Source organism: Mugil cephalus, chromosome 21, assembly GCF_022458985.1.
Source record: "Mugil cephalus isolate CIBA_MC_2020 chromosome 21, CIBA_Mcephalus_1.1, whole genome shotgun sequence".
In the NCBI taxonomy this organism is placed as follows: domain Eukaryota; kingdom Metazoa; phylum Chordata; class Actinopteri; order Mugiliformes; family Mugilidae; genus Mugil; species Mugil cephalus.
Genome location: NC_061790.1, coordinates 12,848,464 through 12,874,901, shown reverse-complemented (window position 1 = coordinate 12,874,901; position 26,438 = coordinate 12,848,464). Strand labels below are relative to the sequence as shown.

At 45.8% G+C, this 26,438-nt stretch overlaps 3 protein-coding genes across 9 annotated transcripts in view; 2 read left to right on the top strand and 1 right to left on the bottom strand.

Moving 5' to 3' along the window:
- The first annotated feature begins 2,290 nt into the window (after positions 1-2,290).
- Positions 2,291-12,127, top strand: dll4 (delta-like 4 (Drosophila)). The gene is made up of 11 exons (XM_047573875.1): positions 2,291-2,745; positions 2,940-3,200; positions 3,579-3,636; positions 4,280-4,543; positions 6,551-6,611; positions 7,767-7,897; positions 8,112-8,281; positions 8,387-8,606; positions 9,099-9,837; positions 10,187-10,295; positions 10,752-12,127. Exons 1-11 carry the CDS (start codon positions 2,692-2,694, stop codon positions 10,755-10,757), a joined length of 2,073 nt encoding a protein of 690 aa, XP_047429831.1. The 5' UTR covers positions 2,291-2,691; the 3' UTR covers positions 10,758-12,127.
- A 3,795-nt stretch (positions 12,128-15,922) lies between these two features.
- Positions 15,923-17,656, top strand: chac1 (ChaC, cation transport regulator homolog 1 (E. coli)). The gene is made up of 3 exons (XM_047573876.1): positions 15,923-16,564; positions 16,683-16,718; positions 16,843-17,656. The coding sequence occupies exons 1-3, from the start codon at positions 16,394-16,396 to the stop codon at positions 17,227-17,229; spliced, it is 594 nt and encodes a 197-aa protein (XP_047429832.1). The 5' UTR covers positions 15,923-16,393; the 3' UTR covers positions 17,230-17,656.
- A 2,010-nt stretch (positions 17,657-19,666) lies between these two features.
- Positions 19,667-26,438, bottom strand: part of ino80 (INO80 complex ATPase subunit) — a 36,400-nt gene continuing 29,628 nt past the window's right edge. For 4 of the 7 annotated variants that reach the window (XM_047573868.1, XM_047573871.1, XM_047573869.1 and 1 more), the window contains 4 exons: positions 25,746-25,901; positions 25,142-25,352; positions 23,116-23,331; positions 19,667-21,257 (listed from right to left, as the gene is read on the bottom strand). In XM_047573868.1, the coding sequence (XP_047429824.1) occupies positions 21,043-21,257; positions 23,116-23,331; positions 25,142-25,352; positions 25,746-25,901 (798 nt within the window). In that variant the 3' untranslated portion in view covers positions 19,667-21,042. The remainder of the gene's footprint in view (positions 21,258-23,115; positions 23,332-25,141; positions 25,353-25,745; positions 25,902-26,438) is intronic. The other 3 variants (XM_047573873.1, XM_047573872.1, XM_047573870.1) reach the window with 2 other exon arrangements.

The window sequence follows — 26,438 nt, the reverse complement described above, 5'->3', positions numbered from 1 at the left end:
TCCATCCATCCAGGACCAAACACATAAAGCGCAGACGAGTACAGCGACGCCAAATTTTTGATTCTAAGATTTCACCTCATTAAACCACAAAGAGTCATCAAAATAGTAATGTCAACATGTAACAGAAGTAGCAGCTGAGGGCACAGAGACACAGGAAAGAGCTGTGCGGCCGCGCCGCTCGAAAAGCCAATGCCATTGTGTCTCTGTGGACCCATTGCAGACACAACAGGTGTGTCAATATGACAAGCATTCAACCGATCCACCATGTCTGCCTCATATAAACACTGAATAAATATAGATGCTCTCCATTTTCACTCTCAGCCATGCACAGCTACCATACGAAAACAACAGATGAAACGCAAACCTGCAGAGATCAAGGGGAGTTCATAGGAAAAGGATAACCGTGTCATCCCTTTAAAAAGAAAAAACAAAAAAAAAGCTAATCGGTTTTTACAGCAAGTTTAATTTTTTTAATTCGGTGATAATGTGCAACCCCAAGGAGGAAAAATCAGTGACTGAATGTTTTATAGGATTAATTCTTTTAGGCATTCATCAAAATTATGAAAAGATTCATGTCATTATAACTTAAGTATTATTAGTGTAAAAATAGTTACCTAAAAATGTCTGCTCTGGTCTGACCTTATCATATTTTATAGATTGGGGCTCTTGATGTGGGGGAAAAGATACTGCATGGAGGTTTTGTGATATTCCCTAGTCTTCACAACATGGGGAAATAACGTTACTACACGATTACTGTAATTCCCTTTCACAAACGCGCAAACGATGCCAAAGAGAATTTAGATGAACAGGTTGGAGAAAATTGGCTTGGCCCCTCCGTGAACAGACGATAGAAAACGGTGCGTCGGGCTGCCAGTCTCCCACCAGATGGTAAATGAGAGAGACACGGGCGATCGAATAACAAATACAACCAATCAGATTATCAAAAACAAACCAGTGTGCATTGGGAGGAAACGCTGAGGAAACGCGTTGATTTGCCAAATATTTCTACCATTCAAACTGCTCATATGGAATTTCTTCTTTATTTCTCTGGGGATTCATTTCAAGTGATATTTATGTATGACTCAAATCCGGTGTATTCATTTGAGGGAAGTGTTTAATTAATAGTTTTGAGCGTTTTGTGGGCGACCGCGGCTTCCTTCGCCATTAGAGAGACGGTAAAGTTATTTTCCAGCGTCATGCGGATTCGAGAGTGGAGAATTAAACATTTTTGCCTCGATGTTGGACCTTTCAGGTTCAGCTCTTCAAGGCCACGAGCAGAATAAACCATTTCTATGGATGCAGGTGATAGCGTGCGCGCAGGGAGAGAGGGAGAGGGAGAGACGGCGAGAGGGAGAGGGAGAGAGAGCTCATTTGCATACAGCTGAATAGTTATGTCTCCCGTCCCGCACTTTACACCCGCATGAGGGCGAGAGAGGGACACGCGCCGCAACAATAGGAGGCACGCTGCCATTAACCGTAAAATGCATGGGTGGGCATAAGGGGCACAAGCCACCGACGAGATGAAAGACACCCGAAATATAAATAACGTGAGCTTAAACGCACCATAGGCCTGCGTGTTCCTGGTTACGCTCTCGCCAATTAATTTATTTTATTGGTGTTGAACACGATTGTTCGTTAATGTAAAAATTTAAATGCAAAGCGAGCGTTAAATTTGGACTGTTGCATCATTAAGATGTTTGGTGCGTTATGGGTTGGACTCGGTTCCAAACTGCGTAAAAAAAATATATAAAACCATAAAGAAAGTGAAATTCAACAGCGATTAAAACCACCTCCTTTAATCGCATTTCTGCTTTCATTGTTTGTGATACATCCCGAGGGAGACGCGCGCATATGACCCCACAGAGAGGGAAGGGTGACAGTGCGCAAGGCTCCAATGCCGTAGTAAGAGCTAATTAGGCGTGCGATTGAGTGGAACCGAGGGCAAAACGGCACAGGGAGTAAAAAAAAATAAATAATTGAATTTCTTATTTCTTTCCCCACAAGTTTCGGCTCTCCTGTTTTGTCTTTCTCATTGTGCCTAATGTGCAAATGTGTGCCCGGGCATATTGTGCGCTAAAAATAAGTCAACAGATGTTGTGGCTTGTTAATAATCGCCCAGTATCCATGGTGGTCAGTCATCACAGTGCCAGTGCGTATTAAATCTGGATAATTGTTGTTGGGGTGGAAGGGAAGGGGGTTGAATATGTAAAGTGGGCGGTGTCAGCCGGGTGAGTGACAGTTTATGTAATGAGCAGCACAGTCTATATATCTGGGAGGAGACACACTACGGTTCATTCACTAGTAATAAGACGAGTGATGAACATCCGTGGCGCACTGACGCACCGAGTTCAGCACCAAAACAAGCTCTGAGACGCGCACACACAGCGGAGTGACCATTGTGGAGTACAGTACCATGCAAGGAGAGGACGCCTGCTGACAGAAAGACGCACGGCTGTGGATATTGGTCTTCCCTCACCTTTGGATAACTTGGAGATTGGAAACGCTTCCTCTGGACGTTTTTGACGCACAGCAACAAGGATCTACTGAGAACTCCCCCGGAGTGGAGGATTTATATGTGTTTTAGAGATTTTCCCTTTCTCCATTTGTTTCCCTCGGCGTAAATACTTCGGAATAAGAAGGTTTTGCTGCGTTATTGGCTGGTGACGCGGCTGCCCTGGAGAAACGAGAAGGATGGCAGCCTGGTTCACCTTTACCATCGCATTCAGCACCACGTTAATATCACAGGTATGAAGGTGGACGTTCACCTCCCCCGGTGATCTCTCCCGGTGGTCCTGAGACCAGGGAGAAAACACATGGAAAGCGCTTGTTTTCTGTATTTTTTTTTTTTATTATTATTCAATATTCTCCATTTTCAGAATGCGCAAAATGTAACCGCACTCATGCCCATTAAATAATTTTTTATTTTTTTCTCCTTTTAGGTATTTGGATCCGGAGTTTTTGAGCTGGATCTCCACGAATTTAAAAACCACAGAGGTTTGCTGGCAAACGGAAACGCGTGCAAGCCCAGCTGCAGGACTTATTTTAGAGTTTGCTTGAAGAACTATCAGGCTGTGGTTTCGCCAGGTGACTGCATCTTTGGAAGTACAATGACACCAGTGCTGGGGACAAACTCTTTCAGCGCCAAGGACAGTGGCACTTTACCTAGACCGATTCAAATACCGTTCAACTTTGGATGGCCGGTAAGGGCGTGGAGCAGCACATCCACCTTATTTGTTTTTATTACGGCCACCCTCTATTATGTTGTTTTCAAGGAACTGCTATGCATTTTGGGAGCGCACCGGTTATTGGTCAGCTCATCTAATCCATATCATTAGGTAATACTCTGGCGACAAACAGATTGGGCTGCTGCGACGTCGTTCATTTCAAAATCCAGAAGGCCATGCAGTGATCACTGTAACACACATGTCTGCATGCAAGTGTAATTGAAAATCCTCTTCGCGACGAGCAGCCGCCTATTAAATGCAACCAAAACAAACGAGATCTACCCAGTAAAATACAGATCTGTGAGTAAAAGAAAAATGTATGATACTTATTAACTGCGTGTGTTTTCTCTTTAGGGGTCGTTTTCATTAATAATTGAAGCCTGGCATTCACCTTATGGAAATCTACCTGTAGGTAAGTGCAACATCTTTTTACCACAGGAGGGAGCTCTGTCTGTACATTCGGCACATGGAGCTCTCCAGTCAGTTTACCATTTTGCACAAAAAGCAAAATTTGGGTTCTTAAAATGCAGCTTAGTCACTCAGCATTTTCCTGTTAATTGTTCATAATTTCAGACCATTTTCACGCCTATTCATTCCTTTGTTATGAACTTCAGAACACCTTTTTCATTCTTATACCCAATACAATTGAACTTCCTCTGGTTTATTTTTGGCGTGGGAAAGAGCTGTGGGCTTTGGTGAGAATACACAGTGCCTGCCAAAAACCCCTGACTACATCTTCCTGTATTTTACACCTTACTCTGTTCCGCCCTTTGGAAGAGGGGACTGGGCCTGGGAATGTTTTTGCTGACGGAAAGAAAAGAGGAAATTTCAACCTGGGTTTATCTTTCATCTAAACTGTATGGGATTTGATAAGGGATGCAGCTTGGTGCTGGGCAGATTATTAAAGTGAAAGTGAATGACTTTTGAACCGACAAGCCATTTATGATGCAGTTCTAGACATAAAACCATAATCATCCCAGGACATGAGCAAACTTTAACCTTAACGTCCCCTATCAATTCTGACTTCCTCCTTGTTTTCCTCCTTCGTCTTTCAGATGCCAAAAACCAAGACTTTCTGATAGAGTTCTTCGCCATCCAAAGGCAGCTGGGAGTAGGAACCGACTGGTCTCAGGATACGCAGTCAGGAAAGCAGACAGAGCTGAGATATTCGTACCGGTTTATCTGCAACGAAAGCTACTACGGCGAAAGTTGTTCCAAAAAGTGCACGCCCAGGGACGACCGATTCGGCCACTACACCTGCACCCGAGATGGGCAGCTATCCTGTCTGCCTGGCTGGAAGGGGAAATACTGCGAAGAACGTAAGCAGTCACTCACTGTCTCTCAGTAGTCTGACAAACACGGTTGCTTCTGTGTCTTGTGATTGTTTCGGCTGCTGTTTTGGTTGTGAGTTTGAGTACGGTAATGCATTTTTCACTATGAGAGCAGACAGCTCTTACCTTAAAACAAATGCTAATCTCCACAGCCCTGATGACTCTGTATCCACTGTGACTCATGACCTTCGCCGCCTAAAGACAGAAAGGATTTTTCAGCATGTAGGCGTTGCAGATTTCAGATATTCAAATGTTTGATGTGTACACCCATGGGTTATCATCACAGAGGCTGCAGGATGTTTAGTAGACGTGACCTAATCATGTCTGGCAATTTTGATAGGCGATGCTGGTGTGCGTTTTTCTCAAAGCTATTTACCCCATGTAATTTGTAGTCATATAATTCTGATGTCTAATTGGTTGTGGGTTTGTGAGGACGGTTTTGGGAACAGACAGTTTAGCGTGACAACAAGCACATCATCGTTGCGCAAACCCACTTGGCCGAACCGTAGACCAACACTCCCATGATCTGGGAAGCTCTGAATTAAGCCTCGGAGGAGACCCAATGCCATTTGGCTCCACAATACCGAGGGCCCCCTTTCACCGAAAACAAATTAATCAAAGAGTAGATTGGAGGAGGCACCAGAGAGAGTAATAGTTACCATGTGCTGGATGTGTGACCACATGGGTGATGGCGGATCTGTCATGCATGTCACTTGGCGGTGAAAGAGAAATTGGCATGTGCTATTTTGACCATGGCGCCAAATTCTAACCAGATGGGCTCACGTGTTGCAATTACAGGCACATCAATCGCCAGTGACTACAGAAAATATACAGGAGAGAGACAGATTGAGCATCTTTCAGTCACCATAATTTCCCTTCGCTCTAACACTCCCACGCATAAATTTAAACAAGCCTGCTCGGTTGGGTTTTTAGTATATGTTTTGATTCGTTTTGGAAGGTTGTAGGAGCAAAGTTTTGTGCGGGTTAATGCAGACAAGCTGATTTCAGCTCAGAAAAGTAGGTAGCAGCAGTCAAGACAAAGTTAATTAACAAATGGCTAATTAACACAAGCTGTTTTTTGTTGGTACTCATATTACCCCACCCACATGAGCAGTCACCTGTTGTTTCGCTGTTTGTTTTGATAGGACGTGGAGGTCAAATGAGAACTACGAGCTCTAAAAAATAAATGCATGACCTTTTTTTTTTTTTTTTTGAAAAGTTTCAGAAAATACTGTGCTGCGCGTGCCCGGTAACATAATCCGCAGGCGGAGGGTGGGGCGCGCGGGCACTGATAGGAGGAGCCCGAGCGACTGCACGCGCCAAGGTTAATCGCGGCATTATTATCCGCCACGCGCCACCGATGTTTAGTCCCCTCCATTGTTGGGCGCGCGGCGGTGGCAGCTGCAAATATGGTTGTGGCGGACCACAAACAACAATAGTGACAGCTGTCTGCTATTGAGAGCGAGCATCTGTTCGGGACTAAACCGGCCGCTTACTGTCAAGTCGCCTGATATGTGGTCCCGCGAATCAGTGTCATGAAAGACCGGTACACTTAAAGCAGGACAAACAAACTCTCAGCCGGCGGCAGCTGGGGGGTGTGTGCCGGACAGGTTTAGATCAAATGAGGAAAGTTGAGACTCTCGTGTACTCCAACATACTGGCCTAGGAACTGGCTATTTCAAGAAAATGTAGGCCTTTGTAGCCTTGGTGGTTATTATTATATCAAAAAGGCTATTAAAAAAAGGCAACGGCAGTTCTTTGAGAAAACCTAAACAAACAAACAACAACAACAACAACAAAAAAATCAAGTCTAGTTGCCTTTTTTCAAGCTTTTTGGATAAACTATGACCCCGTTACTGAGAACCTTCACAGGCTAGACTTGGAAATAGTGTCACAAGTAGTTGTGCTTTAACAATGTGATTTAAAAAAAAAAAAAAAAAAAAAGAGTAGCACACTTATTTCAATGTCCGTGTTTTTCTCTTTTCCTTTCTCTAGCTATCTGTCTGGAAGGCTGCAGCGAGAGTAATGGAAACTGCTCCAGACCTGGCGAGTGTGTGTAAGTATTAATAACTGCAAAGTGTTGAAAATAGGTGCGGGCTTTTGTGTTGCAAGAAACACATGTGGGAGCGGTGGGAGCTCGCATGCAAAAGCCGCGTCCCTCTGAGAACATTGCACTCATTTGCCAGTTCATTAGGTACACCAGTGAAAACATGCAGTCCTGCATAAATGTTAGCTTCACGGGGGCCGTTGGTATTCAGCATTTGTTTCAAATAACTGAGAGGGCTGTTGATTCAACTGTGTTTCCATTTGGGAGGCTGTGGTTTGTTTTAACTATTGAATTGTATTGTATTGTACTGACACACGTCTTTTATGTTGGCAAGCCCATTTTAGCCAGTGGACAAGGCTAAATAACAGAAACGCTTCTGTGTTTAATTCAATCCAGCTTAATAGCAGCACAAACTAAACTTTATACAAAGCGATACAGTTGAATTACCATCTTTCTGATGCCGTTTCAACATAAACTGAACATTGTAACAGCCACAGAGGAGGATTTAGTGCAGGACTGTTATACTGAACGCATGGTCATTTGAAGATTTACGCCAGCTGTTCAGGCGATTCAGGAGACGTTGAAGCTCACCAAAAAAAAATTTTTTAAAAAATCAGTACCAGGCCCGTCTCTGTTCTCTTCATCAATCACTGGCTTCTCTGCTTCCCATGTTCCCATCATGTCACTACCCTGTCACGTTCCCTCACTCGCTCACTCGCCAGCAAGGATCATTCGCACACGCGCCGAGAAATGCTGCCCGACTTTCCCACTTTGCCCTCTTCTTAGGCGCAAATTTTTCTTTCCCACCGCCAAAACCGACCCAAACTGAGGTTAAACCCTGCAGATATCAAACGCAGCGAAGCCGCTCCCATGCCTCTGCTCACCGAGCAAAAGAAAATAATAAGTAATAGGTCTCGGGGTGGGATCGCACTGTGCGGAGAGACAGATATTTGTGGGAACCGTAAGAAAAAATGGCTTTGTCATCTTATTGTTTTCAATAAATTATATGTAATAAGGTAGTGACAAAGATCCGACCCGTGATTAATTACAGGCATCCTCAAGTACCAGTCAGTTAAAGCACAAATTAACTTCAGCCATGTGTTATTAGGATGCCTGCAACACGAGGAAAACGTGAATAATCAACCCATTTTTGTTGCTCTTCAGATGCAGAGATGGTTGGCAAGGCACATTCTGTGACGAGTGCAAGAAGTACCCGGCCTGTAAGCACGGTACCTGCCAGCTGCCGTGGCAGTGCAACTGCCAGGTGGGCTGGGGAGGCCTATTATGTGACCAAGGTACGCCAGACAACTTGAACCACTGCTGCTGCTCCTTTTTAAAAGACGCTCTCAGATTACTTGTTTTCATTTGAATCAACTTGAAAGCATTAGTAAATTAGGTTTCCTCTGAAGTGCTCTGTTCGTAGCTATATACACATTAGCGGGGAGAGTTCCCCCCCCCCCCGTCTCTCCTGCAAACATCCTGTAAACAAACACTCTTCTCTCCCCCCAGACCTGAACTTCTGCACCCATCACCGTCCGTGTGTGAATGGCGCCACCTGCATGAACACGGGCCAGGGAAGCTACACCTGCACTTGCCTGCCAGGTTTCACGGGAGTCAACTGTGAGCTGGAGATGCAGGAGTGTGACAGCAACCCCTGCAGGAACGGAGGGATATGCAAGGTAGGTCTGAATGATACTCGTCGAGCTTTTTGTGAGTTTGTGATTTTTTTTTTTCTCTCTTTTGAAATGCTGACTCATTTTTGCTTTCTCTTTCCATTTCCCAAGAATCTGGAGAATGGCTACATGTGCACGTGTCCCCCGGGTTTCGAGGGCTCCCACTGCGAGCACAGCCTGCTGACGTGCAAGGACTCCCCCTGCTTCCACAGCGGCAAGTGCTGGGAGAAGGACAATGGCCGCAGCTACATGTGCGAGTGTCCCCGCGGCTACACCGGACTCAACTGCGAGAAGAGAGTGGACAAGTGCACGTCGCTTCCCTGCGCTAATGGTACAGTCTTCCTCTTGTCTTTGCCCCCCTCCCCTCTCCTTTCTGAACTTCCCCTCGCTCTTTCTCCCCCCTTCGAATTCCTGCAACTGGAAGCAGTGTGGAACAACAGGAATTGGTGGGAACTTGGTGTCTATTGTCCTCCATATAAACACTCGGCAGCTCAGAGCCGCAGCTTGTAAATGTCACCACAGCTTGCTGCGGTTGTTGATGAAAGGGGACAAATATCCAGCGCAGTTCAATTTCTGTCCTCTTGTAAACACGGAGGGCTCCGGGATTGTTCTGCGTCGGCAGAACAATACGCGACGCTGCGGTCGCGCCGTAGGTTTTGATGGAGATGTGTGAACCCCAGCGGCCCCCGCGGGAGGGTTTGAGGAGATCCTTTTTTCTGTCCGGTTTTGAAATTCCTTGACGTCGAAATATTCGCCACTTGAGATGCTTTTCGGTTTCCGGGCTGTATTTGTTGATACTTACCGTCCACCTCCTCCTCTGTAGGTGGTCTGTGCGTGATCCACGGGGGCCAGCGTATGTGCAGCTGCCGCGCGGGATTCATCGGCCAGCACTGCGAGATCAACATCAACGAGTGCGCCGGTAACCCCTGCCTCAACGGGGGCACCTGTCTGGACCGGATCAACGACTACACCTGCTCCTGCCCCGCGGGCTACGGGGGGCGCAACTGCGACAGGATCCTGGACGAGTGCTCCCTTCTACCCTGCCTCAACGGGGGCATCTGCACCGGAGGGGGAGGCCCGGGGAAGCCCCCGGCGACGTGCGTCTGCCCCTCCGGCTTCACCGGGCCCCGGTGCGACATCGTCATCGCAGTGACCTCGCCCGTGACCAATCAAGAAATCCAAGATGGCTTCCAGTGGGCCGCGGTGTCTCTGGCCGTGGGGCTGGTGGCGCTCCTCGTGCTGCTGTGCATGGTGGGCCTGGCCCTGAGGCACATCCACAGGCAGTCCCGGAGGCAGCGGGGAGAGACGGAGACCATGAACAACTTCTCCAACGTTCAGAGAGACAACCTGATCCCGGCGTCCCAGCTGAAAAACACCAACCAGAAAATCAGCCTGGAGGTGGACTGCGATTCCGAGAAATCAAACTTTATCCATAAAAACTATCACTTGGACTCTTACAACTCTAAATCAAAGGAGTTCAAGGATGAAAAATCACAAGAGGATAAAAGTCTTATTTACGACAAGTGTTTAGAAGATAAAATGCCCTTGAGTAGAATGTACAGGTAAGAGGAACCCCCGCTTTTAATCACGCACATTTAACCATCAGCTGTTCTCTATTATATTTCTATCTGGGCCGTGCTAATGTGTTTTTAAGCACTACAAATAGCTGTTAATGACAGTTCTCGCTGATTAAATGTCATGAACTGGCTGGCTGAACAAAAGAAAATGTGATTTTTATAAACTTAGAAACTATGCATCGTTCTTCATTTTGTTTATATGTGTATAGCAACTGCTTTGCTACAAATCGCCCTGTTTTCCTTGCTGCGATTTCCGCATGTGTTTACCCCTGAATCATAGCTCTGCCATGTGCTTCTGGTTTGGGTTAACACAAAGTGTGATTTGTGTTCGCAGCGAAAAGCCAGAGTGTAGGATATCTACGATATGTTCCTCAAGAGACTCCATGTACCAGTCGGTATTCGTTATAGCGGAGGAGAGGAGGGAGTGCGTCATAGCAACAGAGGTAAGTCCAGAAAAAGTTCCTCAGCGTTTTCTGAGCCCGTTTGAGGAAGCATTACATCTTCCTTAGTGCGCCATCCCTCACTTACATCAACAACGTGTTTGACAGGGAGAGATGCCATTTGTAGACCGTGGTCTGGTATTGGACCTAAGCTGGGGAAAGCCCAGCCGTACGCATTATTAGTCTCTGTAAATTATGTCAGCTATTCTTTATCTTGGCCATACAGTGACCTAAAGTCTGAACTTCTGATGATTCCTCACACATGTTTGGCTCTGCTCGGTCTCAGAGGTGCGATGTTTTACTCCTGTGGCATTTCGAGGAATTCTTAAGATGTTTATTTCCAAGCTAAATATAACGGCCGAGCTCAAATAGCGCATAAAAACCGTTTTGCTCTATTTACATCGTCCAAACGGCAGCATTGTTTCACTCCAACTCCTTCCTCTTTTTTCTCCCGTATAGGTATAAACTGTGAGGGGTCAGAAGGCAAGGGAACGAGGAGAGGAGAAGAAGAAGAAGAAGAAAAAAAAGACACAATCGAGGCAGAATATAATATTCTGGATTGTTTACAAATGCTGAGAAGAGACTGGAGATTGTTTTAGACGTTCACTGCTGCTCTGGAACACTTGAGAACTGGAGAGGGCGGAAACCTCCGCTCTGGACTGAACTGAGAAACTTTATGTCGACCGAGTGTTTGTATGCAAAACATGTACAGTGAAGGACCGTTCTCAGTCGTGACAATGGCCTAACGGACTGGCGAATAGACTCAAGGTGTGAAGACTGACAGAGCATCGGTGAAATATTTTTTATTTATAATCTCGGCCATCTTGGACAGTAAAAGGGAGGAGAAGGTGGATCGCTGCCCCTCATATCTGACCCGGCCTTGTGTGATAATCATGATGACTTTGACAGCCAACCAATCAGTATAAAAGGTGCCTAAGATTTGACCCCTCGGAAACCCCCCAACACACACACACACACACACACACACACACACACACACACACACACACACACACACACACACACACACACACTCACTCCTGCCAGTTTCGCCTGCTATGCAAGACTCAGGGTCGAGATGAGTGAACTCACCCACTGTCACAATCCAACCTCACCAACGTTGAAAGTTATGAATGTCTGAAAGGAAATCTTCAACTGTCAATCGCGTGAAAAGAAAAACATGTAAAAACATGTTTAAAAAAAAAGATGACCGGTTGGACTTGTCGATGCAAAGGGTGAAGATTGTATGCAGCCCCAATTCACTAGAAGCCTTAAAAAAAAAAGAAGAAAAAAAGCGGGTTTGAATGCTAAATTTTGTGCCCTTGTTTGTTCTTGGATCGTTTGCACTACTGAAAAAAACAAACAAAAAAAAAAAGACAAATAGCAAAATAAAAATACGTGGGGGGAAAATACTTTTTAATCAACGGGGACTCGGGAGAGAAAACCACAGGATAGTCAGTGCAGTGCCAGCAAGATCCAAGAGAAAGGAAAAGTGCGCATAGAAAACGTGTTGTTTTTTTTATGCAACCCGACATGAGGAAAACAAAGAGACTCAAAACAAGGAGAAAAGACTGTCACACCACTGCCTGCCTATAATAAATTTCAAAAGTACAGAACCAATAATGTAATTTTTTAAAATGATTATTTCCAGAGTTTAATTTAAATATGACACACTGCTCTTTATATGTTTTATAATATTATTTTGTATATAATGCATATTTATAAGGACCAAACTTCTGAAGAATAAAACTTCCTTGGAAACTGTTTGTCAGTAAACGGAGAGAAGAGAATTATTTTTGAGGTGTTTTTAAACAATGACTGCAAACGATGATCAAATGTGTCCTGTATTTATTTATTTTCGAGCTCAAAGCCGCCCGATCTGGATCCAGATTACGGGGACGGATTTGTTAAATTGTGAGCAGATTTATGAATATGAAATTCAGCTGCTCTCCTGCAGCTGAACACACACACACTGTGCGGCATGTTTTTGGACATCGGAGACACGAAGCCCCCACCCTCTCGACTGCAGCATCACTACCTCGAGTAATTCCTGGAAGCGCTCTAGGCCCCGGCCCCACCCCTCGTTCTCTCTCCGGCCCTAAATTGGCTTGAAATTCAAATCCGTTTCCACGGATACCACCCCCTCAAGCTGGAAACGGTGAAACAAAGCCAGGCGCAGGGCAAAGGGGACCCCTCCAACCCACCCACCCACCAACCACCACCACCCTCCCAATAATGCTCGCGCACGCACCCGTGCGCACTCACAGCCAAGCAAACAGATGCCGTGGGGGGAGCACGGAGCGAGTCTGCAGTGCCATAAAAACAGCAGCATATGCCAGGCCTCTCGCCCCGTGTGCATGACCCACAGACCTCCTCCCATAAAAAAAAAAACAAAAAAAAAAAAACACACACTCAGGCACTCGCAGGCTCCCCAACTGCTTGCCTCCCCTTCAGGGTTAAGAGCAATATTTCAATGCCCGGTCCCTGTACCACCCACTCCCCGCAAAAAAACAAAGCCAGGGAAAGGACCTGGCACGGGGGGCCGTCAGCAGAGGGGAGGGCCCAAACCAGATGGGAACCAGCGGAGCTGTGAGGAATCCACATAAATAAAAAGATGTCCATTATAGGAGAGTTGACTTGTCAGGGCGATCCGATCGGCCTCGTGACCGTTTGCCCCTGGAAAATTGCCACTTTCCCATATGGTTTCAAACAAGGGAGCGGAACCCTTGTGCGTTCGAATTGTTTTTATGTTTTTTTTTTTCCTTTGGCCCGACAGTCCCTCGTTCGCATCACGAAAACGTCTCCTGCCTCCAATTAACAGAAATCCTGCAACAGTCAACACCCCCTAATCAGCGGCAATCAACACCCGGCGGAGAATCTGGACGTTTTTTTCCCTCGCACACATCCTGTCAGCCTGTTGACCTAGGCATCCTCATCTAAAGCCTTATGTGTGCGTGCATTTACAAAAAAAAAAAAAAAGGAGGTTTGGAACAGAAAGCTTCCGGCCTGGTTCAGGAAAAACATACATGTTATCACAATGATTAATCGCCTGGTTAAAGCCCTCCACCTTAAGATTTCTACATGTTGTCTGACCCAGCCCGATAGCAGCAGCAGAGGAGTTTCTTCCCACCATCATCATACTGACACCTATACGCAGACACACACCCTCATTCACACTTGATCGCACATGCTAGGGCCCTGCTCTTTGGCCTCTGGCTGTCCGTAACACAGCCGAGCATTTTCATTGTGTTATAATCACAGCATCCTGTTTGTGACCCAGTGACATCAGTTCCTGTTTCCTCCCCTGATTAAAAAATGCAGAACATGCCGGTGCGGTCCGGCGGCTTTTCTCACGCATTGGCTTTTCTCGGTTCTGCGCTCGCTTTCCTCGCACAGAAGGCCCTGGGTATTCAGGAAACAACCTCCAAACAAGCGAGTGCGGAGGGGAACACCGCGATCACAGCAGTTTATTCCTAATCTAGGAAAAAGGAGAAAAGGGGCCATGAATTGATGTCATAAGCCAAGCAGTTTTTGAATTCTAGATGAACCCCCCACTTTGTTTTTTCCCCCTTCCAAGAAATGTAGACGTGACTGTGCATCACATTCAAGAGTCTAAAGCTTAACCACACACACACACACGGGAAACAATTGATCAATGCATGCCAAAACAAAAACCTTGAGTACTCTCGGGCTTAACTTCATTTGACACCACAGGCCTATTTCTGCAGTATCTAAGCATTTGATATGAGACGTACATTTAGCAAAAACGAACATAACCCTGCGCGTGACGTGCTCCGTGACAGGATGTACTTTTAGACGTGACCTGCCCCAGTAATCAGACCTCGAGCTCCTGACCTACAAGGGTTTGTTTGCAACATCCTCAAACACAACCGGTTCTGCGGGAGTGATACACGCAGCACGGCCCTGCTCTTTAACCACAACGGCGATTTGTTTTTCTGTATAGGTTTCTGCATAGGAAAAAGACTTAAATGCATGTAGATAATAACTCAAATTCCACACTGTTTTATTCATAAATTCCTATACAGGTCATGGGCTCGGATAATGACAGCAAAGACAAGTTGGTGCCGGGTAAATCTACACGTCAAAACATGAAGCGGTGCACAAAATTGGTTACGGTATATATAGTGCTGTAAGTCAACTCTTCGGCATGTGGTGGCAAGAGCTGCCCCGGGACACTGCAGCAGTGGGTACGTACGGGGGGGAGGATGGACGCCAGAGGCCGAGGCGTTACCGGACGGGGTCGCTCGACGGCCCGGGCCCCGCTGCGCTTTAGATCGATGAAGAGCTGATACAGTCGCCTGGCCTCTTATGAAGACAGATAATGCCAGCTATTTATAGATAATCTATTTATTGAGCACAGATGAGCCTCTGCTCTTATCAGATCCACGACGAGTGGTGGGCATTTTTGCACATTTGACCGCTACTTTCTGTCCACCTCTCCGGCTCATTTTCCCTTCACCCTGGCTGCCATTTTGGAACGTCTCATCCTCACTCCACCCTTTTTTCTTTCGGACTTTTGGGGTTTTTTTGGGGGGGGGGGGGGTTATTTTAGAAGTGTGTTGTCTGAATCCAGTCCAAACCTATTGATCTAGGAAAACAGACATCTCTCATGACGAGCAACTTGGCTGCCAAAGTCTAATGTTTGTCGAGTCCAGTGTATATAAAGGAACCTGTGTGTGTGCGTGTGAGCATGTGTGTGTGTTTACAAAGCTGGAATCACTTGGCAAGAGTAGGTTTCCTGATTACAACAGGAGGACCCACTGGATAGCAGCCGATACACATGTGGTGTGGCAAAGTGACCCTCCTTGTTAGATTACAGTATATATCCAAACTGTGGTCCTACTTTAAATGTGGAGAGTTCGTGCTTGAAAATACCTTCATGTTTCTTCAGGTTTCTCTCCTGGTTCCAGAGGGCCACCGTGTCCTCACTGCTCGGTGACCTCTCTCTTGGATCTGTTGACTGTGGGACTAGATTACGGTTCGCACATGTTGGGCCTCATGTAAACATTCCCACTGGAGAATAATTAACTCCCTCACATGTCAAGGTTGTTTCCCAGTAGACCCCTGTAAGGAGGACACATCTTATCACACAGAAATATTTGTTTTTGCTGTGTTGTTGAACTTCAATATATATATAAATTGCTGATTTGACTTCTTCGTGAAGTCAAATATTTAGACATGAAACACCCCGCTCCGTTTGGGATTGTCTCCTAAATAATCCGGTCTGATGCAACGCCTTGGTTTGTTGCTTGGTTTCTGCCGTGGCCCTGAAACGCTGTGGGAAGTTGCATCAGCCAGATCAAGCCGGAGTCACTAAAGGGAGTGACAGAGCGGGCCACCAATCACAAATCGAGTGAGTTTGAGTGACAGTTCATCAGCCAATCATATCAAAATATGGAGGCGGGTCTCAAGCCACGTTTCGACCAATTATATAACTAGTTTGTGTTTAAATCCCGCCCCCATTCGGCGCACCGAAGTCTGTTTGGTTAGAATGTGTTGGAGGGCAGGTCTCCTTTAAATATGATTGGTTTGAGTCACTCGGAAGGACACGCCCACACCTACCGGAGTGTATAAAAAGATGAGCGACGACGCGCCATGTTATCGAGGAAACGCGTCAGACGAGAGGAGAGACAGGGCAGAGACGCTAAGAAGCGACACGCGTTTTTAAACGGTAACACCTCCCAAACCTCGATCTTTTAATTAGTTAATTTTAATCTGATACTGTCAACGGCTGGCGTATCGGCTGGCCGAGACGGTTTTTCGATTTTTTTCCGCTAATTTACTTGAAGGCCAAAGCGGCGGCCATGGATTTTTAAGGCATAATGCGGCACTTGTAATGCAATGGCGATGCATCAGGCAATGCAAAATCAACCGCGAAATTCCATCTTCGCAACTGCCAAGCAGTTGGGCTCAAATACCGTCCGCGGTATCCCTGCGAGCCAACCCGTACCTCTGCTCCTGGACCGGAGGAAGCTAACTCTAGCCAGCTAGTCACCTTGGCTTTAGTTACCAAAAAAAGAAAACAAACAACAAACAAAAATAACATCGATTTCATCTAAACGTCAACACTACCGATCAAAATGAAGCCTCAAGATATTATCGCCGGGAAGGCCAGCCTGTGGATCTTCGGGTACGGGTCGCTGGTGTGGAAGCCTGACTTCAAGTACAGGAGGAGCGAGGTCGGCTACATTCAAGGCTACAAGAGACGGTTCTGGCATGGAGACAACTTCCATCGCGGGAATGACGAGTTGGTAAGATGTGTGATGGGTTTACTTGATGGGGATGCTTTGGAAGACCGGCTGGATGTGCTCGGCTCAGGCCGTGAGGCGTTGCCCGTGACGTAACTTGTTTCTCTGCCTCTCTCCGCAGCCCGGAAGAGTGGTGACGCTGATCGAAGACGATGACGTAAGTGGAAAGCTCATCTTCCTATTGGGGTTTTACTGCAGCTGTGGACTTTCCAGGCTTGATGAAATGCAGCATACAGTGGTTTAACAAGCTTTTCCTGTTTCCCCCCCTCCTCTTCTCACAGGCGAGCACTTGGGGTGTGGCGTTCGAGGTGACCGGCTCGCAGGTGGAGGAGTCCCTGAAGTACCTCAATGTGCGCGAGACGGTCTGCGGCGGCTACGCCACCAAGATGGTGGATTTCTACCCCGAGGGGGGGGACGCCAAGACGCCCGTCCAGGCGCTGGTGTACATCGCCACCTCCGACAACCCCCTCTTCCTGGGGCCGGCCAGCCCGGAGGAGATCGGCGCCCAGATCGCCGTGTGCAGAGGGAAGACGGGCCACAACCTGGAGTACCTGCTCCGACTGACGGAGTTCATGAGGAGCAGCTGCCCGCAGGTGGAAGACCACCACCTGTTCTCCATCGAGGCCGCAGCTCTGACCGTTGTGTCCTACCTGCTGGCAGCGCAGTAGCTCGTACCCTTTGTTTCACTAGCTGATAGCGGATGAATACACTTAGACATGACTCTTACCTGTCATGAGTCTGTTTATGTTCTGTTTACACTACATCCAATGAATGCTATTAAAGAGATAAAAGGGAAATTCATTTTTTTTTTTTTTATTTAAAGCATGTTCACATGTCGTAAACCGGTTATAAAATGTGTGCACCATAATGTTGACTGTAAACATTTGTGGGGTTTTTCCTTGAAACAGCACTCCAACTGTTTGTATTTGCACAGTTCATCTTCCGTCCGGTTCATTCAGAAGGTACGGCGGGTACCATCTTTGGGAGTAAAAGAAATGCATTTCACCAGATAGCTGCTGTTTTGTTCTCAAAGGTGCTTCTGACAAATCTTTCCATCAAGTGTGAAGTGAAATGCCAATAAAAAAGTTGAAAGGATTCTCATTTGTAGTGGTGGTTTCTGATGTGATGGTCTGCTGCTCTAAACTTGATCCCAGCCAATGAAATGCAGTTGACAGTTTCTGTGAATAGGAATATCCTGACCTGATCTCATGAGTAATCAAAGCACATAACACAAACTGATGGCTATTCCCAATTGAGGAATTTAAAATATTAAGTAAAGACTTTCACATAGAGGTCTGAAAGTGAGGGGGGTGTTACTCACAAAACTTGTCACGCACCTCCAAGCCGAGGGATATAACCCGTGACGAGGGAGAACTGAACAAGAGCACACATACCATATGTCGTTCACACGCAACCTGAGGATTGTTCCATGAAGCAAGTTGTGGAACATGAGACCAAGTTTAAACTGGTTTGCTGAAGCCTTCTAGTAACTGAGTGAAGCAGTTGTTTTGTTTTTCCTTGAGCGTATGTACAAACATACAGCACAACGTAGCCCCGGAGCAGCTTGTACCTTGGACGTGAGTCAAGTAAAGCGCGTTATCTAGGTGTACCGGCTTATATAACAGCGGGTCCGGGAACAGGCCCAGACCTGGAAGTCCTGTGTTTACAGGTCTGTGCTCCGTGGTCATGTCGGAGAGCACCAGGAAGAACAAGCCGCTGCTCATCGAGATGAAATCTCGAGTGGGTCTGCACCAGAGCCTGAAAACACAGGGCTATGGACGTACATCATATCTTTATTGGGATCATCATTATATACTATGTATTACTTGAACAATCACTTCACCTAACTTACAATTGCAGAGGTTCTGAACGTCTATATTACATATTGCTGTTGGCGAACAGTGCTCTGAAGCAATAAAAGTAGTTCCATTAAATCCTTTTCCACTATATGGTCTCTAGGTGAACAGCTTCTGGAAGAACTGCATCCATAAATAGGGATAGATCATTTGGAAGTGAAAAGTGAAATTTAATGAGGCATGAGGAGCTCGGTGGAGGAACAACATCACAGAGCAGGTTTCCAGATTAAGGGAGTAGACAGGGACAGGAGTCTAGACACAGGTGGTGGTAGAGTAGATAAGCAGATGGAGAGTTTATCTTATGCAGCCTGACATGGGCACACACCAACGGTTTAGGAAAAACTGGAAAAAAAAAAAACATGAACAGCACAAGGTGTTGACCTGGCCTCCAAATTCACTAGATCCCAAACTGATCACGTGTCAGTGGGATGATCCACAGAGGCCCCTCCCCTCAGCCCACAAAGACCCCCAAGGTATTGTCTCAAAATGAACGCTAAGTTAAAGTATTTAAAAATGTTCATGTATTGAAAGTCTCAACTATAAAAAGCGCCCAGATTTCATTCTGATCTGAAAGAAAGTCATCGAGAGAAATCATTTCTACATCTGTCAGGAGTCAGTTCTTCAGCTGCGTCTAAAGGAACAGGTCTGTTTCTGGATCTCTAACCTGGAGCTGCATGTCTCTCATCTACGGTCCCTGTCCTGCTCCTCACCTGCCCAGCCTTCATTACTTACAGTCCTCCATTCCTCCCTAAATGTTCTGCTTTATTCTCCCGTCCCTCATGATACCCCAGTTCTCGCTATGGGGGTTTCAGGCTCAAGGCAATTTCAATTCAGTTCAAAGAAAAGCAGAGGGGTAACTAAAACTAAAATTATGGTTATAAAAAAAATAAAAGCCAAGGGTGAATCAGAACTTATTGCAAATTCAAAACATGTGCACCGCAATCACCCCTGAGAAATCGAAGAAAGTAACCTGAACCGCTTTCTCACCCCGGCGCTGCGTAAAGATGGATTTATTTCCAGGGAAAGCCGCAGGATTCTCCTCCGTTGGCCGAGTGATGCATCCACCTGGCAGTGGTCCTGCAGTATATTAACTTGACGACTGTTCTGCATGGACGCACGCGGACGCACGGAGCAGCCAAAGAACACGAAGCTTTACATTTCTCTGCCCGTTCCCGTCCTCGCTTCCATACGTCCGAGGCACCCCAGCACATTCTTCACTGTAATAAACACAAACGTACACAGACGCTGCTCTCGTTTAGCACTCCTCTTTATTTCCACAGGATTCGTCCCGTTAATAAAATGGCCGATGCATTTCTTCATATGTACACATGACCTATAAAAATAGACAGGCAAATGAGGGAAAAGCCAGAGGAAACGTCATCATTATGTACATCAATATAGAACAGCATATTTTCAATAACACTATAAACACAAAGGAAACAAACCTATGAACGGTGTAGTAGTGCTCAAACTCAGGACACTGATGCAAACCTTTTTCTTTTTTTTTTTCTTTTTTTTTGTCTCCTAAAACATCAATGACATCGAAGAGAACCACGGACTTCTTATCACAGAAAACATGTATGGAAAAAAAAAATATATAGATGGCTTCAGAATTCACAATTTACAGTTTTACAGGTGAACATTGGCGCAATTATAAGCAACTGTCCGCTATTTTTTTTTTCTTCTTCTTCTTCTTTAACATAACTCAAATAAATAGTCAATTAATAAATTTACGGTTAGCAGCATTGCCGTGTCAACCCTCATTTTGGAATATAGTTTACACGTCCTTTACCCGTCGGACAAAAAATATAATCGACCTCCGTTTCCGTCTGTCAATTCGTGGACAAAATCTTTTCAAAATCCTTTACACCTGCCATGTTGGTTTTGGGTATACTTTATTACAAAAATAAGAGCTTTAGTACAAAAGCTGTCGGCGTATTGTTTGGTAAAGTGTGAGCGAGCAAGGTGTGGCTTCACATTGAGCTCCGTGAATTGCAGAACCATCCGCCGGTTTGCGCTGAGCATCACCTACAGAACAATTAAATAACCTAATGTACACCTACGAGAATCAACGACACCACAGAAAGGAAGACGTGGCTCAGTGCGACTGACGGTAACGCCCCTTCGCCCCGCTGCCCCGGCGGACGCGACGGATTGAAGAGCCCTTTAAGCTACGCGTGTTGCTTCTTTGTTGTCGCGTCGCAGCCGGGGCAGCGAACCGGAGGAGATTCTCGTCACCAATAGACAGTTTGTCTTCTCGAAAAAGCACTTGGAAGTACTCCTGTCTTAACGCAAAAACAAAAACAAAACAAAAAAAAATATTCAAGGCAGATTCTGTCCGGCGACAGGGACACTTTACGACTAAACTGGACCAAGAGATGAGGAGGCTGGTAGAGAGTGTACCTTCAGATTACTGTGTTTGAATGAGTGTGAATGGGTAAAGAGTTTCTTGTTAAGTGCTGCGTGGTCCTCAAGGTAGCGAGCCTCAGCTACTATAAATACTGTATTTATTTATTGGTTTAGGCAAAGGGCGTCTGTGGGGATCACAGTGAAGAGTAGGTCAGTTATCTTGTGTGTGTGTGTGTGTGTGTGTGTCTGAGACGGGCACATTCGTGTTAGAGTGCATCATCGCGCCCCGGGACCGCCAGGGCCCTTGCCCTTCCTGACTGCGCCGTGGCCGCTGTGGTGGTGGTGGTGGCTGTGGGTCAGCTGTTTGTGGGGGCTCGGGGTGGAGGTGCCTCCTTTGGCCTGGGGGGAGGAGCTTCTGCTGGGGTTGAAGGCGGGGCTGGTTCCGGACCGGCCCAGGGAAGGCTGCAGGGGGCTGGACGCGGACAGGCCAGCTGAAAAGGGAAAGGGACGCGGTTACTCCTCTCGCTAGCACAACAGTGTTCCCCAATAATACTACACAATAACTCTCTAAGGAGTTTTTAGAAGTTACTTCACTAAAATGATTTATCCTTAAAGGAAATGATGCAATGCAAGCACAGATGTACGTCAATCACATTCAATTAACCTCACAAACAGACAGCTTGTTGTTTTTTCTCCCCCCTTTCTATTATTTAATGTTTCTTTTTTTCTGTCGTATTCTTAGTGACACGTCTCCGCCCTGCATAGTTTGATTTAATCATTTCAAGCTGGGAGCATCTCATCCAAAGCCACTGCAATGCACGAAGAGGTGTCAAGTGATGGCACACTCAAAAAAAAAAAAAAGTCAGCAAATTTTTGTCCGTCTTCCAGGATGAAGAGCTAATGCAAACACAGTGTGTAGCATGAAGTCAGTATCAGCCTTCAGGCCTGAAAACTGAGGCCAACACAGGCGTGCCAAAAACATTAAATTAATGCGACTACTTAAAGGTGCGGTTTGAAGCTGCGTCCAAAAACGAGTCAATCACCTGGGACGGCCCATGTTAAAACGTCCATCTTTACACCGATGTTGAGATGTACATCTTTGTATTCCTTGGTGCTCCATATGTTAATGCAGAACAGTCGTCATGTTAATATACTGCAGGAGGACAACCAGGTGGAAGCATCACTCATCCATCTGAAGGGAATCACATGACTTTCCCCAGTATAAAAAAATGGTGCTGCTTTCTCCCTCATGACACTTGTACTGCAGGTGAATTTTATTCTTAGTAACATTTTTTTTTAAAATATATAAAAGTGACTTTTAAATGAAAAGGGTAAAAGTTAGACGTAATTAGGGGTCCTTCAGGTGGGAGCCATCTCAGGTTGCTAGTGGTCTATCCTAAGCGTCGCCTGTCCGCCTTAGCTCCACACAGGCCCCGCCCCTTTGACTATTCTTTTTTTGGAGGTAGGAGGAGACAGAGAGACCCACAATAAGCTCTTCAGGTATCTCATCAGTAACGTCACAGAGACTTGGTCTTTCTTCATATACAGAACAGTCAGTGTATTGTAGAATATGAACGGTGATTCTGTAACATAAGACTGACTGGGGTCCGTGCGACGTCTACGCAAGATATTTGTGTTGTTAAAAATCAATAAAAGATCCTAATTTAGAAATATCTGTCATCAACAGCCAAAAAATCTAAACCACTAAACAAGAAACTTTGAGGCCAAGAGAGACGCAAAGAGTTACGTTTGTATAATTGACACAAACACAGCTCCTACGTGTTCACTAACAATCTTGGGCAAGTTATTCAAAAAGGTAATGTATCACTTATTACTTGTTACAATCTGACTGTTTTTGAATTGTCATTACTTTTGCATTACTTTTAGTTACTTTCACCAAAATAACTGGACATAAGGATTTTGCGTTCCCAGTAGATCTTATTGCATTCAGTGTAGTTCATTTCCACACCAGTAGAAGATGATGTGGAATCGCATAATGACTAAGCTAGGCTTACCGCTAACCATAGTACAATATAATGGGCACAGTTATGGCTCATGGTGGAATACATATTGTGATAGAGGTACTGTCAATTTAGGTGTATTCATATTGTTCAATACTGCTAAAAGCTACTCCTGTATATTGTAACTAAATACCTAAAGAAAGCTGCACGACGCTCGCAAATGTAGAGTCCGACTCATTACTTTTGTAATGCAGTTACTGTTCAGCGACACTGTTCACGAACAAAACCCTCAGTCTTTACTTGTAACTGGAGTTCAAAATTGTTATCCTATTAACAGTCAACAAGGGACATTTAACTAACTATTTGTGTCTGTGTAATGTTTGCTCACCTTTAGCGACACTGTAGCCGTAAGCAGCATAAGCTGCTGCTGAAGCAGCTGCCGCCCCGGCCATCGCTCCCGCCATTGCTGCCGCGCTACCCGCCGTCGACTTGCGGCCGCGACCTTTCCCCCCAGACTTAGCCCCGCCTCCGGATCCTTTGGGCCGCCCACGACTCCGACCGGACCTGCCTCTGCCGGGGCTGATTGTGTCAGAGGCCGAAACACCTGAGCAGAACGAAAGGAGAAAGAACAATCTGAGCCGTTGCCATGGCACCCTGCTGGATACCCACGTCCAGCGAACATATTTGTCTTCAGAAAGAAATAAAAGTTTAAAAGCAGTAATACACAGCGCTGTGAGAGTGATGATGTTTGGATTGGCTCGGACTAACGCTACTGTGGTAATTTTACAGCAATATAGATTTTTTTTTCACATTAATCATTGCTGCTCATTACTCGTAAGTACAGGCTCAGGCAAAAACTACCGCTCTCATTTTCCGTAACGTTTCCAGAATCGGAGCCAGTGTTTGCCTCAGTGGTAATGCTACTAATCCTCCAGTGCCTTCTCCTCTTTCTCTGACTCCCCATATCTCCCACTCGTCTGCAGTTTTTTTTTTTTTTTTTTTTTTTTGCATGTTTCCCCGCAAATGCTGAGGTACACAAGCTTTCTCTGGCAGGAGACGGGCCCATCCCATCACTGAGATCAAGGCACGCATGAAAACCCTTCATTAAATCCTCACTCGAACCCCCTTCAAACCTCCTTTTTCACTTACTTGTCTAAACTCACCAACTGCCCCTTCATTATTGACCTCCCATCTCGCTTCCCCAACCTTTCATTATAACATCGTCTACATCCCTGAAGGAACCGACTTTTTCCCAGCTCATGACCTGGAAGTCAGGGGTCGTCAATAATCTCACTGGCTGGAGCCTCATGGCATGACAGCAAATATCCCAAATGGGTTTGAGTGAAGCAGCGTGTATTTAGGAGGGATTACCTTACTGCAGCAAATCCAAAGTACGGATATAGAGGCAAAAAAACCCCCATACATTCACTATCTACTATCCACTATCTGGATTCCAGAGAACAGGACATACTGACTCACTGCATCCAATCCAAGGCAGAATAAGCCCCTCATAAATCTATTAAAAAAAAAAAAAAAAAAAACCCTGCCGCATATGACTTATGAGGTATGAGGTTACGAGGTTTGTCTAAATGGACGCGAGCCTATTAAAACAACTCATGATAGCAGGAATAAGCCAGAGCTTTCTGTGCAGTAATGACCTTCATGTATGTCACGCTGATTTGTTTTTCTAGCAACAATCTAACATGATAATAGAGCCTGTCCCAGATCACACCGGGGTAGGTTTTATCTGCCAAGTTTGGAACTTGTCAAATAAAGGGCAGCTGCTGCACAGATAAGATACGTTTGGCCAAAACATTAAATATGGGTATTTTGATAACGTTTAAGAGACAGGTGGTAGGGTGGACTCAATGTTTGAGACAATGCACTGACAAAAAAAAAACAAAAAAAAAAGGGTGCAAGGTGACCCTCTATTGTCATGATTAGAAGAAGGATAACTGAGCTAAGTAATGCATTGTTTTTTAATCACAGCAGGATTTACATGTGACGTGTGTACGTGTGTAGCTCAACCAGTCAAAAGTAGAAAGACTCAGCAAGAGACTGGCTGCACCCAGTCTCTTGCTGAGTCTTTCTACTTTTGACTGGTTGAGCAACAGCTGAATGTCTTCCATGTGGGAGCAGAATGTGCTGTAATTTTTAATATGTCCAACTATTTTGCACCCAACATTCAGCAAAACCTCTACGAGCCAGAAAAACGTAGCAGCGGCCAGGCTACGTAGCTGATGTTGATTACATACTGTTACCTCAGCTTCTATGAGTACAGACTTGGCATTTTGCCAGAGAGTGGTATTAGACGTGGTTGTAACGGAGCCATTTTACAGCTACAACATAATTACATGAGCGCAGTTCTTAGGTGAAGTGTCGATGAATATACCGTGAACGCTGCCAAAACTCACCATTCATGTTGTCAGAGACTGATCCCGATACAGAGGCGGGGGAGTTGGTGGCGCGGGACTGAGGCGCGGAAGACACCGGATCGTCCACGATGACCAGCATGTCGCTGCTGCTCTCGTCCGCGTCGGCGTCCGGGGGTAACGAGCCGGGCTGGAGCTCGCTGCTCAAGGAGATCTGCCCACGCATAGGATCACACACAGACACATACACAGGCTGGGGGTCAGCGGAGGACCGGGAACCGGGACGGTACAGCAACGGGTAAGACAAGAGAGGAACGACGCCAGGAGCAAAGAGTGTAACAAGGAAGGAAAGGAAGAGAGGAAATAGTCGGGATGCATTAAGTGTAGGAAGCGAGAAATTGCACGGGGGTGAAAGGGGGCACATTAAAAGGAGAAGAAGATTAAGTAGAAAGAAGATAAGGATCCAAATGGAAGGAGAGGGATCAATAACCGAAATATATTAAGAGGAGACAAAGGAGGAGAAAAGGAAGGGGTAAGGGAATTTAAAAGCACAAGATGCAAATTAAGAAAGTGATTTTATAGACGCAGGGCAAGGAAACATAATGGAACATCACAGTCACACACACACACACGCGGAGTCCCTCACCTCGCTGAACGGACTGGGCATGGCCGAGTCCATCTCAACACTGATGAACGAGTCATCTCCATCTGCAGACAGGTTGGAGTTGTCGGCTGAGGGCGCATGGGAGATGACCAGGTTCACTTCCTTTTTCTTCTTGTTCTCCGACTCCTCGTTCTTCTTCTGGAGCATAGACAAAAAAAAATGAGCAGAGGAAGTTGGTGGGACAATGTGGAATGGGAAATGTAACATTCACGTCCCTCAAGTAAAGATCTGTGGCCTGACGTAAACAAATTGTTCGTCTCCATTTATTAGTAGGTTCCATGACACCGTTAAGCACTAAAACAGTTTTGCTGGGTTTTCCTTTTTTTTTTTCAGGTGGCCTGAATCACTAGTTTAATAAAGCACATTTTTGAGTAATTGTGGTGTTCAGCTGGTCGACGTGTCCATTCGCCCGTCAAGTCTAGAGTCAGATAATACTCTACAACTACTGTCCAGATTGCCATGAAATCTAGTATGGATATGTAGGGTCCCCAGTGGATGATGTGTAATGATTGAGGGTGAGCCCCTGACCTTTCATCTAACCTGAATTTAGTCCCTGACAGAGATCTCAAACAAGTTTCCTATGAAATTAGCTGGGGATGTGTGAGATCCCCAGAGGATAAGTCTTTCGACCTTTCCTCCGGCTCCATCAGGTCAAGATATATACGATATGATAAT

Coding starts and splice junctions, on each gene's coding strand:
- dll4 (XM_047573875.1), top strand. CDS start 2,692: ATGGCAGCCTGGTTCACCTTTACCATCGCATTCAGCACCACGTTAATA. Junction 8,282..8,386: donor GGAACGGAGGGATATGCAAG/GTAGGTCTGAAT, acceptor CCATTTCCCAAG/AATCTGGAGAATGGCTACAT. Junction 9,838..10,186: donor CCCTTGAGTAGAATGTACAG/GTAAGAGGAACC, acceptor TTGTGTTCGCAG/CGAAAAGCCAGAGTGTAGGA.
- chac1 (XM_047573876.1), top strand. CDS start 16,394: ATGAAGCCTCAAGATATTATCGCCGGGAAGGCCAGCCTGTGGATCTTC. Junction 16,565..16,682: donor ATCGCGGGAATGACGAGTTG/GTAAGATGTGTG, acceptor CTCTCTCCGCAG/CCCGGAAGAGTGGTGACGCT. Junction 16,719..16,842: donor CGCTGATCGAAGACGATGAC/GTAAGTGGAAAG, acceptor CTCTTCTCACAG/GCGAGCACTTGGGGTGTGGC.